At 31.6% G+C, this 12,967-nt stretch overlaps 1 protein-coding gene across 1 annotated transcript; it reads right to left on the bottom strand.

Annotated features, from left to right (window-relative positions):
- Positions 1 to 1,320: 1,320 nt before the first annotated feature.
- CKI1 (Signal transduction histidine kinase) lies at positions 1,321 to 7,523 on the bottom strand. Its single transcript, XM_028235576.2, has 7 exons — positions 7,470 to 7,523; positions 6,550 to 6,819; positions 5,773 to 6,465; positions 4,821 to 5,193; positions 3,586 to 4,160; positions 2,164 to 3,381; positions 1,321 to 1,814 (listed from the first exon to the last, which is right to left on the bottom strand). The coding sequence occupies exons 1-7, from the start codon at positions 7,521 to 7,523 to the stop codon at positions 1,587 to 1,589; spliced, it is 3,411 nt and encodes a 1,136-aa protein (XP_028091377.2). The 3' UTR covers positions 1,321 to 1,586.
- Positions 7,524 to 12,967: the final 5,444 nt, after the last annotated feature.

Here is a 12,967-nt window from a genome sequence, read left to right as displayed (position 1 = left end):
CGGTGAGTTTTCAAAAGTGAGTGAAATTAATTTTTGAAAGTCACAATTAAACACTATGTGCAAACTAAGAGCTAAAATTACAATTCCAAAGCTCTTCCAAATAGAGTCAAAAGTTGGAAAATGTCAGTTTTTTCTTTTTTTTTTCTTTGGCGGTCTGGAAAATGGTAGTTTGCTTTTCGGTCCTTTGCATGTAATTTATTGGCTCTTGCTTCTCTCATGTTTAGGAATATTTACAATATATTTGCATGTTTCTGCTTTAATGTTGTCAATGATGACGTTCAATTGGTACCTTGGAAAATAAGTTTTCTTGTACCTGTTGCTTTCTTTTGCTTTACATCTCATTTGAAAATTGCCTATTTTAATTATTATTTTTATTTTTTTCACCAAGAAGATATGTAAAAAAAAATAAAGAAAGATGTGAAAGATTTTTTGATTTTTCTTTTACTATTTTAGTCAAAAGTCAACATGGTTAAATTGTATTTTGTATTTTGTATTTTGACCTATGTTCAAAATTTTAGTATCATTACCTGATTTTTAATTGTTCTATTTTTGAGTTTTCAACTTTTCATCAGCCAGCCAAAGCAATTCAACCGTTGAAGGAAGTGGAAAAAATTAATTCTATTACATCGAAATATTCGTATTCGAGTTACTCTATTAGTACAATCTTGGTAATGTGGAAGTTTGTGAAAAGAAGATTTATTAGACTTCATACTATTGGCTATGAAAGTTTAGAAAGGGCAAATTGTGCAATCATTATCCTACTTTTATTTAGATTTTACTTTTGTCATCACTTTCTACTTTCAATAATTTTGATCATAGATTTCATATGTTAGTGCGGTTCTTGATCAAAAAAGCATAGTGACATTGATTACAAATTATCTTTCTAATATCTCTACATTTAAGATTTTTTAAGCAGTAAGATCTCATTTGACATAAAAAAATCTGAACCAAAATAATTATAAAAAGATAAAATATACTAAAAAATTAATAAAACAAAATATCATGTCCAACACATAATCATTTCATTTTTTCTCTTACAAAAGTCACAAAAAGCTAAAAAACTTTTCCCAAACGAAACTTTTTAACTTTAGGCTAAAATAGTCAAAAAGTTAAAAAATCAACACACATCCCAAACGAAGGCTAGATATTTTTAAAATCAAATTTATAATCTAAAGAGTTTCTATTTGTACAAAAAATAATTTTTTTAAAAAAAATAATATAAATTGAGAAAAATGACAGTGTGTAAATAAAATCTTCCTAAAAAATATTTTTTATCATAACATATAAAAAAAGTACACATTGTTCAAAGTAAGACAAATATAAGAAATATTTCATATATGTTTTATCATATTACGTTCCACTTCTTTTGAATTTTGATTTCAACCTCAACTCAATTACATCATCATGGGACAACGGTACCAGAAACTTGCAAAAATCTCATACAACAAAAGAACTCATTTTCTTCAAATTATTTGACCCATTAATTAGCCCTGCGACTTGACATGTTTGCATAATTTTGCTTAAAAAAGTCCACATCTAATACACCTAAGAACTGATCAAGGTAAAAGGCAAATACAAGAAATGCTTCACATGTTTTGGTTACTATTACTATTGATTTGTGAAATAGCTTCCATTAACAGTTCTCTTTTCAGTGGCTTGGGTAGATGAAAGTCCATTCCGGCTTGCATCATCCTATCTGCTTCCTCCCCAGATGTATGAGCAGTGAGTGCTATGATGGGTATGTGAACACCATAATATTGCTGCTCCTCCTCCCGTATTCGTCTTGTTGCTGTGAACCCATCCAATATCGGCATCTGTTATAATCAAAATAGGAGTACTAATTTCATCACAAGGACAAAAAAATTGGATAAACAAATGTAATCTTAAACTAAACATAGTTCATGATTTTATAAGATTTTCTTATTTCCTTTATTTATTTTATTGTAGTTATGATTATAATATGATTCAATTGGTAGAAAATATTAGATATACATAGCTTTATCTCTGTATATTGAGATGTGGCTTTGGTGTTTTAAACCTATGATGCCTAAGTCACACTGGAACAACTTTACCGCTAATGCAGTTGATAGAGTAGTTGATAAAAATGCAACATAACACAAGCAAGAGGGTGTGCATAAAGAAATGGTAGGAAGATTCTTTTACCTCGCAGTCCATCAAAATATAGTCGTAAGGAAGAAATGCAGAACCTCCATCTTTCCTTCGATTGCTTAGACCTTTGCAGACTAGTTCAAAAGCTTCTTCACCATTTCTACATGTTTCAACATCTGCACCAAGCTTTGAAATAATAGTAGCAGCCAGCTTAAGTAACACTGCATTGTCCTCTGCAACCAATACTTTCTTCCCACTCAAAGGCTTCTCACTGCTTGTCCCACCATGTTCCTTTATTTCTCCAACTGGTTTGACTGCGAGCTTGTCACCTGAACCCAAAACTTCCTTGCTACTAGAGGGCCTCTCACCGCTCTTCGATTTTGAAATCATATGATCCTCACTTGTTGAAAAGCGCAATCCTGAAGGAATTTTTTCAAGTTGAAGAGCGTCTCGTCTCCTTTTTCTGGGTGAAATATCGGGCAAAGTACCCCCAAACTCTGGTAGAAGTCCGATCACATGATTCAATCGAGAACCATGGAAAGGCTTAGATATGATCAAATCAGTAGGAGGGAGCTTATCCAAGTCGAGTCCTTTTGAATGGATGCTATGTGCACCTGGTTTATCGATCCAAACAATTCTACAACAAGTATGTTGAAGGTCTCTTTTGAACTCTGCCACTGCCCTGCTTAGTTCTCGAAATGGACTGGCCCTTGTATCGATCACAATTAGTATGAAATTTAACACACCTTTCAGATTTGTCCTTTTCTGAAAATGTGGTATGTTGTCTGTCCCATCTAATGCACTTAATGGGACTTCCTTGGCTCTCGTACTGGAATCACGTGACACGGGTCTGCTGAGACTGCCCGAACTCAAATCTGATCTGCCCGAAGAACTGTAGTGGGAGAGGTTTAGCTTCTGTTTTAGCTTCTTTAGGGTATGTGAAAGTTGCTCACAATCTCTCACAGCAGACACTTTTATCCCTAGGCTTTCCATGACTTTCTGTGAAATTCTCTGTCGCGTTTCGCTTTCGATAAAGAGTACAACATGTGATCCCTCCGGTTTAGGGCTGGTGGTGCGGGTGCTTAGTGGCCTTGAATGTTGAGATGAATCACAAGATATGTAACCGCCCTGTGACTCAACATCATCTTCTCTTGCATTAGCGCTCGAATCTGTCGTCTCATACATAGTAAGGAATATATTAAACCTGAAGCAGGTCCCCTTTTCGCCAATTTCCTTGTCTGCAATACTGATTTCACCACCCATTAGACGGACCTGGAATGGAATAACAAGTAATTGAGAAGCTAAAATATTGGAAATCAATTAACCTACAAGGCGAAAAGAAAGAAAAAGGAAGAAAATTTAGGACTACATCAGTCATTTAATTTAGAGCAGTTGTAACTTATTAGCTGAAAGCAAATCAATACATCTTAGTATGGAAATCAAGCAGTGAACTACTACTACAAATTTACAACATACCAGAGATTGAACAATTCCAAGCCCCAAGCCAGTGCCTTCTGGTGCAAGAGCTGTCCCTTTGACTTGAACATAGTTTTCAAAAACAGAATTATGTTTCTCTTTTGGAATTCCTGGTCCTGTATCGTCCACCTCGAAAACAAATTCCACACTGTTTGAATTTTCTTGGATGGTGTTCATAGATTCCAGGCCATTGTATGATTCATCATCCTTGAAAAACAAACATGAAAGACAATGCAAGGACTTGTTCGAGCTAGAAGAAAACATGGTGGTATCAAAATGGGCTTTTTTAGCCCAAGCCCGAACTACCACATGTCCCTCAGATGTAAATTTGACAGCATTGCTCAGTAAGTTGCAGAGTATCTGTTTGAGTTTGGTCTGATCACATTTAACCTTTGAAAATTTGGAGACAGAGCTATCACAAGGATCCAAAACCAAATCTACACCTTTTTTCATGCCAAGAGGATGATACAGATCAACTACATCTTCCAGCAGTTGAGCCAAGTCAATTTCTTTTTCTTCAAGTTGCATTTTCCCCGCTTCAATTTTACTTGTATCAAGAATTGAATTCAAAATACCTGTATATATATATATATATAGAAGTTGAAAATTAAAAAAAAATTCACCTTCAAACTTTTACTAAAATTTCACTTTGGTCTTTCATCTTTTTGCACACAACAATCAAATCTTCAAGTTTAATTTGTGCTTCAATTTGGTTTTGCAGTCACTTATTGTTAAGATTTCGAAAGGAAAGTTTTTACATGAGGGTCACATGAGCACATTTTTGGGGTATTAGAGGAAAATTTTCGTATGGCAAATTATACTTTTCACCCTCTAATTCTCATTCAAATTTCACTTTGGTTCCTCATGTTTCAACTTTCAATCAAGGATGGGTGGAAGTTTGAAAACTTGATTGTTACAATTAGAAGATGAGAAACAGAAGTGACATTAAGGAGAAAGTTCAAGGAAAAAAAAGAGCATAATTTACTCTAAAAGTTTCCATAGAAGCTTATTTTGTAAATAAAGCTAGGACCCACAACTCATATGGAGAAGTTTATTTAGAAAAATAATGTGCGATCCGTATTCAACTTTTGTATAATGGACTCACAACTAAATGAATGTGAACCACACTAGAAATTTTTTGAATTGTACACAGATTTTTAGTCCGCTGCAGTTATGATATATGTACCTCTTGACTAGAATCTTATGAAGATAGAAAAATTAGTTGAGAAATTTACCCAAAAGATCTTTTGTACAATCCTCCATTTGCATCAAATTTTTCTCCAACTCTGATTCAGGCGTAACGTCATCATGGCACATATCTATCAAACCGGTAATGCCTGCGAGCAAAGCACGGACATCATGGCTTGCACTTGCAAATGCTAAGATCTTGTTCAAACTCTTCCTTTCTGCTTGTTGAGTTGCTTCCATTTGTTTTATGAGTGTTGCACATAAGTACATCTCTCTTCTTGCTCCTCTCAGAAGTAAGAACACAAAAACCACAATGGAGACAACCATAGCACCAACCACCACTATTAGAATTATCAATGCAAACGTGATATGTTTATCAAGGCTCTCCAGTCCCTCTTGTGGCAAGGCCAATACATATACCTGCAACACAATTACAATTTCCAAACATAATTATATGCTCACTTACATGTAATCAAATTGATGGATCAATATATGAAGCTACTTACATGTAATGACGGATTAATGAGCCATGTCTGAACAAGAACATGTGTGCACAATAAGTGATTTATGACGTGTGCTATTGAATCCGTTTGGTTGTATTTAGTTTTATTTATTCTTATTTGGTGAATTGTTTTTGGAAACTACTTTCAGAATTTTGATTTTTTTTGAATTTTTAAAATTTATTTTTGAAAAAATGAAAATAATATGAGAACAACGAGTAGTTTTAAACTTTTCATTATTTTATTTCAAAAACACAAAAAAGAAAGAAAAGGAAAATACAACTAAACACAAAGTACAACAATATTGTGCTTACATTATGAATGTAGGGTTTTTTATATGTTGATTTTACTTTTTGTTACTTAATAGTAACTACTAGGCAAAGATAATATTTAAAGAGATTATATTGGTGATGTGAATTTTTTTAGAAATAGAAATTGTATGACAAAAATTCAACCATGTGAATTACGTGTTTTATATAACAGAATAAAAAATAATTACCGATTTTACTCCGACGATGTCAAATGGTGAACAGTAAACCTTATACTTGGTTTCCCAAATGTTCAAGGATGCTCTCAATGTGCCATGATCATCATCAGTTTTGCATGAAACATTACCAACAAGACCTATTTGAGTTCCATTCGGATTCAACGATTCAAATGAAACCGAATCCCCAACAAGAACAACACGAGTATTAGGAATCCCTTGATTAGCCAGTACTGTCCCATCTTTTGTAGCAAAATACAAGTTCCCACCATGAAAGTCTATCCCAGAGAAAAAGCCAGTCAATGATTTCACTGGAAACCCTAGAGAGAGAGCTCCTCTTCTATCATCCATAACAGCTGTATTGAAAAACAGAAGATCTTGATCGTTTTCCCACCCAGTTCCTAATGAAACATGCCTATTTGTACTAACCACGGCCTTTTGCAACCAGCTTCCATTAACTGTAAATGAAGGATGTGACCTAACAGGAACAGCTTCTCCATATAGCATTCCAGTGCTGCAATTCACCGGCTGAGTGTACTGTTTGGCTATTGGGGCACTCACATTGACAAACAATGAAGAATTAGCATACACTGCGAATGTTTGATAGCCATTGGTGTAGTATGAGAATAGCAAACCATCCGCTCCGATATACGAAATATGTGACGAGTGTGGAATTGTTGATAATGCTTGGAACAGTACTGGGGCCACCTGCATCAAACAATTAACATTAGCTTCTTTTCTTTTCTTTTTTTCATTTACATTTTAGTACAAGGGTTTTTTTGGTATACAGACATGAGTTTCAATGGTAGAGAATGAAAGGTTCACTCCATCCAATGATGAACTCAAAATTCTTGCTAAATTTGTTGCCGATGAATTCACTGGAGATAACAAGTATGCAGTTTTTTCAATTTCTGATAGCACTTCATGGATGACATTGCGGGAATTCGACCTCAGTTCTTGCTCAACTCTTTTAACCTTAATAATCCAATATGGGATCACCAGATTGGGAAGCAATAACACTAAGAAAGCCTGCATGATGCAATTAAATACAGTAGTTCTTTTCTGTAATGAAAAAACAAAAGAAAAGAAACAAGAAATCATAACCACTATTCAAGAAAATTGCATAAAATATTTAAGAAAAGCTCAGTATTTTTTTTATTTTTTATTTTTAGCTAGCCAAACAAGACGAACACCCCTATATTCCAACTATATTTCTTTTTGAATGTTATGCTCTATTTTGTGTCAGTGATATGAGTGAAAAAGAAAGAAACAAAACCCTAAAATCTTGAATATTTTAAATAAGTAGTCATAAGAATCCAAATCATTTTGGCTTTCCTACATCTTATTTGGCACTTACATAAACCAAGCAATCCCAATCATGGCTCTGAATTCCAATATCGCGTAATGTAACGATATTGATGGTAGAGTATCAGTATCGGATATTGCGGCCATAAAATTTCTTAACTATTTTTACATGAGTATCAGCCTATGAAAAATGGTTACAATCCATTAGGTAACGGGAACTAGATGGTTCGGTGGCAATTTTCAGTCACACCGCAATATTGGTTCGTATCCGTATCGCCACCTTAATTTTCCAATACGTATAGGCTTGTACGATATGTACTCACCGGCTATTTTTTAGAACTATGATCCCGCTACATGATTGAGAAAATCAAATATAGTACAAGTAATCATTCAGTTATAGAAATTACCAGAAGGATGAAGAAACAAACAGGCCTCACTGCTATCAATGAGCCGAGCTTCATTGAGCTTGTGTGGTTATTATCAATGAAAGGCCATATGTTTTCTGTATTTTCAAGGAAAAACAGGAAATGAAATTTGGGGATGTGCAATAATATCCCAAGGAGAGAGTAAATCCTTATCACATCTTGAAGACATACAGAATCTTCTATATGCATGAAATGTGAAGGAGATCATAATATTTCCTATAACAATTATTTTTGTTTAAAAACTTTCCCTTAATATATGTATATATATCTAATATATAACTTATAAACATTATATTGCCTTCCAGTATTGCTTTTGAATAAATAAATGACATCATTATTTAGCTTAATAATCATATGCATAAATTATTTCTTAAAAATGACAGTAAAGATCTTTGAGTAGAGTAAATGGAAATGATTCTAAAAGATTTCTTTCCATCATTTAAATGTGTCCATTAAAGTTCTGACCAACATATAACGGCAACATATTTTCTATAGATTGACAATAAACTGATATACATCCTATACCCATGTAAATAAAATCAATAATTACAAGAAGATGCAACATAATTATATGATGAAATTTTGGTTCTTAGAGCATCTCCAACCCATTAGGTATATCATGCTTGTTAGTCAAAATGCCTAGTATAACTCATTTTTTTCAACTCCAATGCACTAGGCATATGATTAGGCATCTCAACTCACATTCACTAGCTACATGTAGCTAGCCTTCAAGGCTAGGCAAAATGTATTTAATTATTAGGATCATTTCCCTCCATCTTTGTTGCTGATGTGGCATTTGATAAAATTAATAGTATTTAGATGAATAGCTAAAATAAAGAGCATGGTTGGAATAAAATCATGAAATAGTTGATAGGCAAAATAAAATATATACTTTATAGTAATGTTTAAATAGGTAAAATGCCTATTACCGTTGGAGATGCTCTTAAAGCATTCGTTAATAATTTAAAAAATGTTACATATAATTTCATTCTTTATTGTATTTTATCATTTCTAGTTACGAGTGAGTGGTCTCATATGAGTCTCATTTGACTTATGTTTAGAAGTGAAAAAATAAAATATGAAATAAGCTTACATATTTAAAATTTATCTCCAAAGATCCAAGAAAATAAATCTAAAAAAAAAAAAAGAATTTGATAATTATATCATATAACATTAATTAATGCAAGAAACCAAGAATTTAGAGTTCTAGATCTCTAGTATTATTGTATAACATTTATTTAACCTCAAAGAAATTAGTACTTGTGCATTAAATTCACTTATAACTATGTTATCATCATTCTCTTCTTGTATCATCATTATTTTATTATTATTATTACTATATTTAAAGATTTAAAAGTACACCTATGTAGTATTTTGAAAAAGTTAGTAAAAATTGACTTTTTAATTTTTTTTTGGCTTTTGGTGACTTTTTTGTGTAAAAAAAGATATTTTTTATGTTTTTTTTTTTGGGTGTAAAAAAACTAAAAAGTCAAAAAACTAACTTTTTTAGCAAGTTTCCAAATTGCCCCCTGATTTAGTTTCTATTAGACGGGGTTTGGCAGGGAAGATTGGACATGGACCTAATATTTAGCACATTATTTGTAGGAAATTTAAACTTACAATTTTATGATTAGTAACTTGAATTTTAACTGCTAAACTAATAATTTAATATGCGATATTTAAAGATCATTTACTGAAAATTATTTTACAATTAATCTCGAAGGGTAACCATAGCCACCATTAATTTTAGTTTCATATATATTGACTTTAAATAATAATAATAATTTTTTTTTTGGATACATCAAAAAATAAATAATAATTTTCAAATACCATAATCTGCTTATGATTTAGGGTTTGAAGTGATAACCTTCGATTGAGTAAAGGTGCACAAGTGACTAAAAAAGGAATCGTCTACCAAAAAGATCATCCGTGATAAATTTAGAAAAATGAACTAAATCTTCCGAAATTAATTTCTTTTCTACATTAGAAGCTTGAGAGTTGACCCTTTTCCCATGAGGGTTTTCATGGCTTCCAAACAAACACCTAAAGAATCGTTCAAAAAAAAAAAACATACACCTCAAGAAAAGAAAAGAAAGAAAGTTGAAGAGTAGAGAGAAAATATACAAACAAAAACATCAACAAACAAAAGCATCAAAAATCATTGCACCTGGATTTGCTTTTAATCATTTTGACAAAAAGATTATCATCATCTCCGTTGAACTTTGGTCAATACTTTAACATGCAATCATGTTTATTTATGACTTTCCTCTTCTTTCTCTACAACTAATCAAAGAGAAAATCCAATTAAAAAAGAAAAACAAGAAAGGAAAGAAAGTGTATAGCAGATCTTTGAAATCATCTTCATCATTGATACTTCAACCAATAGTGGAGAATCTGTATATAATCTTATATATATATATATATATATATAGAAATCATGCTCAAAAGAAATAAAAGATTCATGTTTATACATGAAAGGTTTGTGTTTATATAGATACATGCATGTATATGTGATTTGAGTGTTATATACCATCTTTTTCAATACAGTAAGAAAGTGATTGAGAGTATCTTAACGCAAGAGAGAGAGAGAGAGAGGTTTGAGTGTTATATACGATTTTCTTCAATATAGTAAAAAAGTGATTGAGAGTACCTTAACAGGAAGGAGGGAGGGACGGGGAGAGAGAGGGAGAGAGAGAGAGAGAGAAAAGAGCAATGGAGATGAGGTTAGGCCTATTGACTGATAAATAATACTTTTCTGTTCCCTTTTTTTTTTTGTTTTTTCTTTTTTTCAAAATAGGCCAAATCTTTTTCTACAAATTGAGGGGTGCGGGTGGAATCAAACAAAAAGTTATTTCTTAGGATTTGTAATGCGGGAGGAGTGAAATTGATCTCTCTCAAAAATTGATAATTGAAAAAAAAAATTGTACAAAAAATTATACATGACATTGAATTCATGTCCATTAATTTCAAATAAAAAAATTTTGATTTAAAAATTTTAAAATGTCACTGTCATATCATTTTTATGAAACTTGTTGTATGACTTTTTTATTTGTAAATCATTTTTCAATCGAAATTATCCTTTTAACCAACACAATTAAGGGCAATCTCAGTTTTAAGAGAAAAATGACCTATGAAGTCTCGTTTGAAGACTAATGGTGTGACAAACGCTAATCAGTTAATTCTTTGATTTTATTCTAATTCAACCATCAATATTTGTCATGTTTATAGATGACATTTATTGTGACAAGTACGGCTTTACATGAAAAGAATGTTAAGCGTTGATTTATTTTTATGAAGGGTGTTATGCATTGATTTGTTTTTATAGAAAAAATAATTTGTGCGAAAAATAAATAACTTGTGCAAACAAATTATTTATAATAATGTGTCATTAATATTTTTAAAATTATAAATTATAACAATAGGTGTACTGAATTGAAACAAAACTGACCACAAAATTAGATCATTTTTTGCCCCCAAAAATATTGAAATTGTCATTGTAAATTTGTAAGCATATGGATTGGCATTGATGACAACCAGGCAACAGTGCTGAACCACTCAAGTGACAACTATGCATTGAAATTAAACACAGCGGATTATAATTTAAGAGAAAAGTTAGGGGTTATAAAAAAAATTTCATGAAAATGATCATGAAAAATTTATGATCTTTGAATTACCTTGATTAGTGTGTGCTACTTTATTCTAAGTGTAATCTAAGGGCCATAAAACTTTCATGATTATTTTCATAAAAGATTTTTTTATGATACCTAGCATTACTGATAATTTAATGACTAGTTGGTTTAAAAGCTTTCAATTAATTGCACAAAACTATAGGGTAATAACAATGGTTTTGCTAACAAAGTGTTTCACGGTATAAGAAAAATATAAAAATAATATAGATCTTAATGTATTTTTTATAATTAATTTCATAACGCTTTGCATTTTTTTTAATACTTATTTTTACTTTTTTATTGTTTTCAAATCACTTTTTTTTGCATAATTCTCAATATTAAACAATGTCAGTGGGACACTTACTAGCATTGTCTAATAATAAAACAACGTTGTTATTTAAACTGCAGAATTGATATCAAATTGACGGAATTACCCAGTTCTGATACATCTCCAAGCTGAAGATGAGAAGTGCAATGTAACCAATGAAAAAATATAAACTCAATTTTTTAAAGAAAATATTTAAGACTGATAAAAAATCTTTGTCACACTAAATTGTGTAGGGCCTATCTTCCTTGCTATATCATTGTGGGTGAATTAAGAGATTTAAATTAGATTTTTTTTTTTTTTGGGGGAGGGGGGAGAAAGTAGTTTTACATAGGGGTGAGCAAGCAATCCGTGAAATCCGTAATCCGATCCAGTCCAGTCCAATCCGATAGGTTTGGATTGATTTTTTGAATCCGCGGTTCGGTTCCGGATTGAAGAATTAAAAATCCGTAGTCTACGGATTGGTTCCGGATTGAATCTCACGGTTCCGGATTGGAACCGATCCGAACCGTATACAAATAGTCTATATTTTTATTATACATCCTCCCCTATAGTATCTTCTCTTAATTCTATATAAAATCTAAACTCAAACCTAAAACCGTATAATATCTTCTTTTATTACTCTTGTTTGTTGGTTTTTAGTTTTAATTTGTAATGGTTTAAATACTTATAGTGAAACCAATTTTCTTATGGTTGTTTAAATTTTAGAACAGTATGTCGCTATTATAGAAAAATATGTTGCTATTGTGGAACTAATATAGCGCTATGTTTATATTTTTATAAAATTAAAGTGTTATAAATATATTTTTGTTATTTAATTATGTAAATCCGTGGTCCTAAACCGATCCAATCCGTATTTAAATGGATTGGTTCGGATTGGTTCCATGATTTAAACGGATTTGATTGGTTCTAATATTTTAGGAACCGTAGAAAACGGATTGGTCCTGGTTTTATTCTAATCCGGTCCAATCCGGACCATGCTCACCCCTAGTTTTACACTTGACATTCATGAAGAAAGCCAGCCAAGTTTAGCGACAATGTGTCAAAAGATGCCTAGATGAGAACAAATAACATAATTTTTGTTAATTAATTTAATGGTAGGGATATATACATTTAAAATACTAGTAATTGGTTCGGGAGGGGGATTTTTTTTTTCGGTGGTAAAAATCAAATAGTTTTCATTGACCTCCAATGCATAATGTGAATAATTGTTTTCTTGTTAAATTCTTGTCATTTCTCTATTTAGAATGATTTTTAATTTTATTTATTTATTTTTTGTATATGCCAAATTGAATTCCTCTTCTTTAAATGAAATATGATCATTATTTTTTTTCCAAGACTTCCATACTAGTTGTGTACTTGTCTAATAGCAGGAAGCTAAAATATTTATATAATCTGAAAAATAAAAAAATGTTGTAAATAAATCACAAAATACAATTAGACTGATATCTAATTACATAACGATTCAAATCTAGTTTTTACGTACA

The sequence above is a fragment of the Camellia sinensis genome, chromosome 14, assembly GCF_055761805.1.
Source record: "Camellia sinensis isolate YWXY chromosome 14, ASM5576180v1, whole genome shotgun sequence".
NCBI classification, from domain to species: domain Eukaryota; kingdom Viridiplantae; phylum Streptophyta; class Magnoliopsida; order Ericales; family Theaceae; genus Camellia; species Camellia sinensis.
Note: the sequence above shows the minus strand (reverse complement) of the source record. Positions and strands in the feature narration are given on the sequence as shown.